At 49.7% G+C, this 1,789-nt stretch overlaps 1 protein-coding gene across 1 annotated transcript in view; it reads left to right on the top strand.

The window, feature by feature from the left end:
* The first annotated feature begins 620 nt into the window (after positions 1 to 620).
* Positions 621 to 1,789, top strand: part of LOC102257843 (zinc finger protein 709-like) — a 24,384-nt gene continuing 23,215 nt past the window's right edge. The window contains 1 exon segment of the mRNA XM_014535193.1: positions 621 to 690. Within this exon segment, the coding sequence (XP_014390679.1) occupies positions 688 to 690 (3 nt within the window). The 5' untranslated portion in view covers positions 621 to 687.

The following is a 1,789-nucleotide window of genomic DNA, read 5'->3' as shown; positions in this document are numbered from 1 at the left end:
TCTCCTTGCTCTGGGTAGGTCTGTGGAACTGCCTACAAGACAACCACAAGTAAGGGGTGGCTCATGACCTCAGAGGAGCATGGTTGAATCACCAGTGGGAACACATTTTTTCATGTGAAAAACATTTTCTAAAGTTAACCATTCTAAATACGCAGAAGACATTTTGTTTGCGCTGGAAATGATGGCTTGTTTCTGATTTCAATGCTCTTTTTGGGAATCTGGCTGTAGTTCTGGAAGGATATCACCCTAAGGCATCCTTGGTACCTGAGCCTGTGCACCTTTTTGGCAAATGCACAGGTCAGACTCCAGGTGTCAACAAAGATGAAAATGGATCCAGATTCATTAGGTGCCTTTTAAGTGTGTGTGTTTGCAAGGAAGGACCACTGTTCCCTGGGGACTCTCAGCGCTGCCTCTCAGTGCAAATGTCCTTGGACAGGAGATCTGGCTGCTTTGGGCTCAGGCCTGTGCACCTCAGGCGCTAGGGGGCGATGTCTGCGAAGTGTCTGTCTCTGAGCTGTGTGCCAGGTGGGTGGAGCTGCAGTGGGGGCGGTGGGTGGGGCTAAGCTCTGCTACCACGTGGAAGTTCACTCACATCGCATCTCCCTTGCACTTCCGTCATTCGTCCATTTGTGATCTGTAAGGTGGTGGGAGCTGCAGGCGGGACTCGGCGAGGCCCAGGAACTAGAAATGGTGAGTGTGCGGCCGGGCACGGAGACGGGGAGGAGGGGCGGGTGGAACCGCCGTGGCGGGACCGTCTGTCCACGGTCAGGTCCGGAGCCTGCGGACCCGAGGCGCCGGGGGCTCCGCTGAAACTGCAAGGCACCGCCATCTTTCCTTCTCTGAGTCACAGAGTCTTTATCAGCTATTTTTTTTGTGGTGCTTTTCAAACCGTTAAACACAAAATTCAGCTGAGTAAGTGGAAGGTCTAACTGGCGTGATTCCCGTTCACGAATCGGGCTGCATCCCATCTAGAAAATAGAATCTCAGAGCAGCTGTTCACAATGGAAGGCGTTTACAACAGGCAGAAAGGAAGTGGCTTTGAGAGGTTATTAGTAAAAGAAAAGAGGGGATTGCTTCAGGCAGGGTGACCCTTCCTTAGGGGAAGGAACAGCAGGAGTCTTTAGACAGGTTAGTGTTGAACAAGTTGCAGAGTGACTGGGTTAAAATTTTACTCCTGGGAGAGGTGAAACTGCAGTTACATACAGTCCTGCACCCCTGAACCTGGGGAGGACATCTTGAGGCAGTTTTGTTGTTTTCAGTTCTCTTACAAACCTGCATGGTGTAGCCTGCTACACACCTAGGCCATATGGTGTAGCCTGTGGGTTCTAGGCACCAAACCTGTACAACATGCTACTGTACTGAATGCTGTAGGCAATTGTAATGCAGTGGTAGGAAGCATTTATGAAAAGGTGCAGTAAAAATGGGTGTGCAAGGTAGGAAATGGTACATCCGTGTGGGGCACTGACCCTGAATGGGCTCCACACTGGAGGCTGCTCTGCAGGAGTCAGTGATTGGTGAGTGAATATGAAGGCCTAGGACGTTACTGTGCACAACTGTAGACTTTATCACACTGTACACTTAGGCCAGGAAATTTACACAAAACAGATTCAATCAAGCCCAGGAGGCAATGATGCAATCAAAAGGCATAGTCAACACAGGACCTGTGAGGCTGCTGCCCGCATAAAACAGCATACTGCTTCACAGCAAAGTTTTCTTTCACTGAGTAGAAAGCACACAAAGGTAAAGAGGATAGTATAGCAAATGCATAAACCAGTTTCTCATCATCAAG

The sequence above is a fragment of the Myotis brandtii genome, unplaced genomic scaffold (assembly GCF_000412655.1).
Source record: "Myotis brandtii unplaced genomic scaffold, ASM41265v1 scaffold1012, whole genome shotgun sequence".
Taxonomy (NCBI): Eukaryota; Metazoa; Chordata; class Mammalia; order Chiroptera; family Vespertilionidae; genus Myotis; species Myotis brandtii.
Note: the sequence above shows the minus strand (reverse complement) of the source record. Positions and strands in the feature narration are given on the sequence as shown.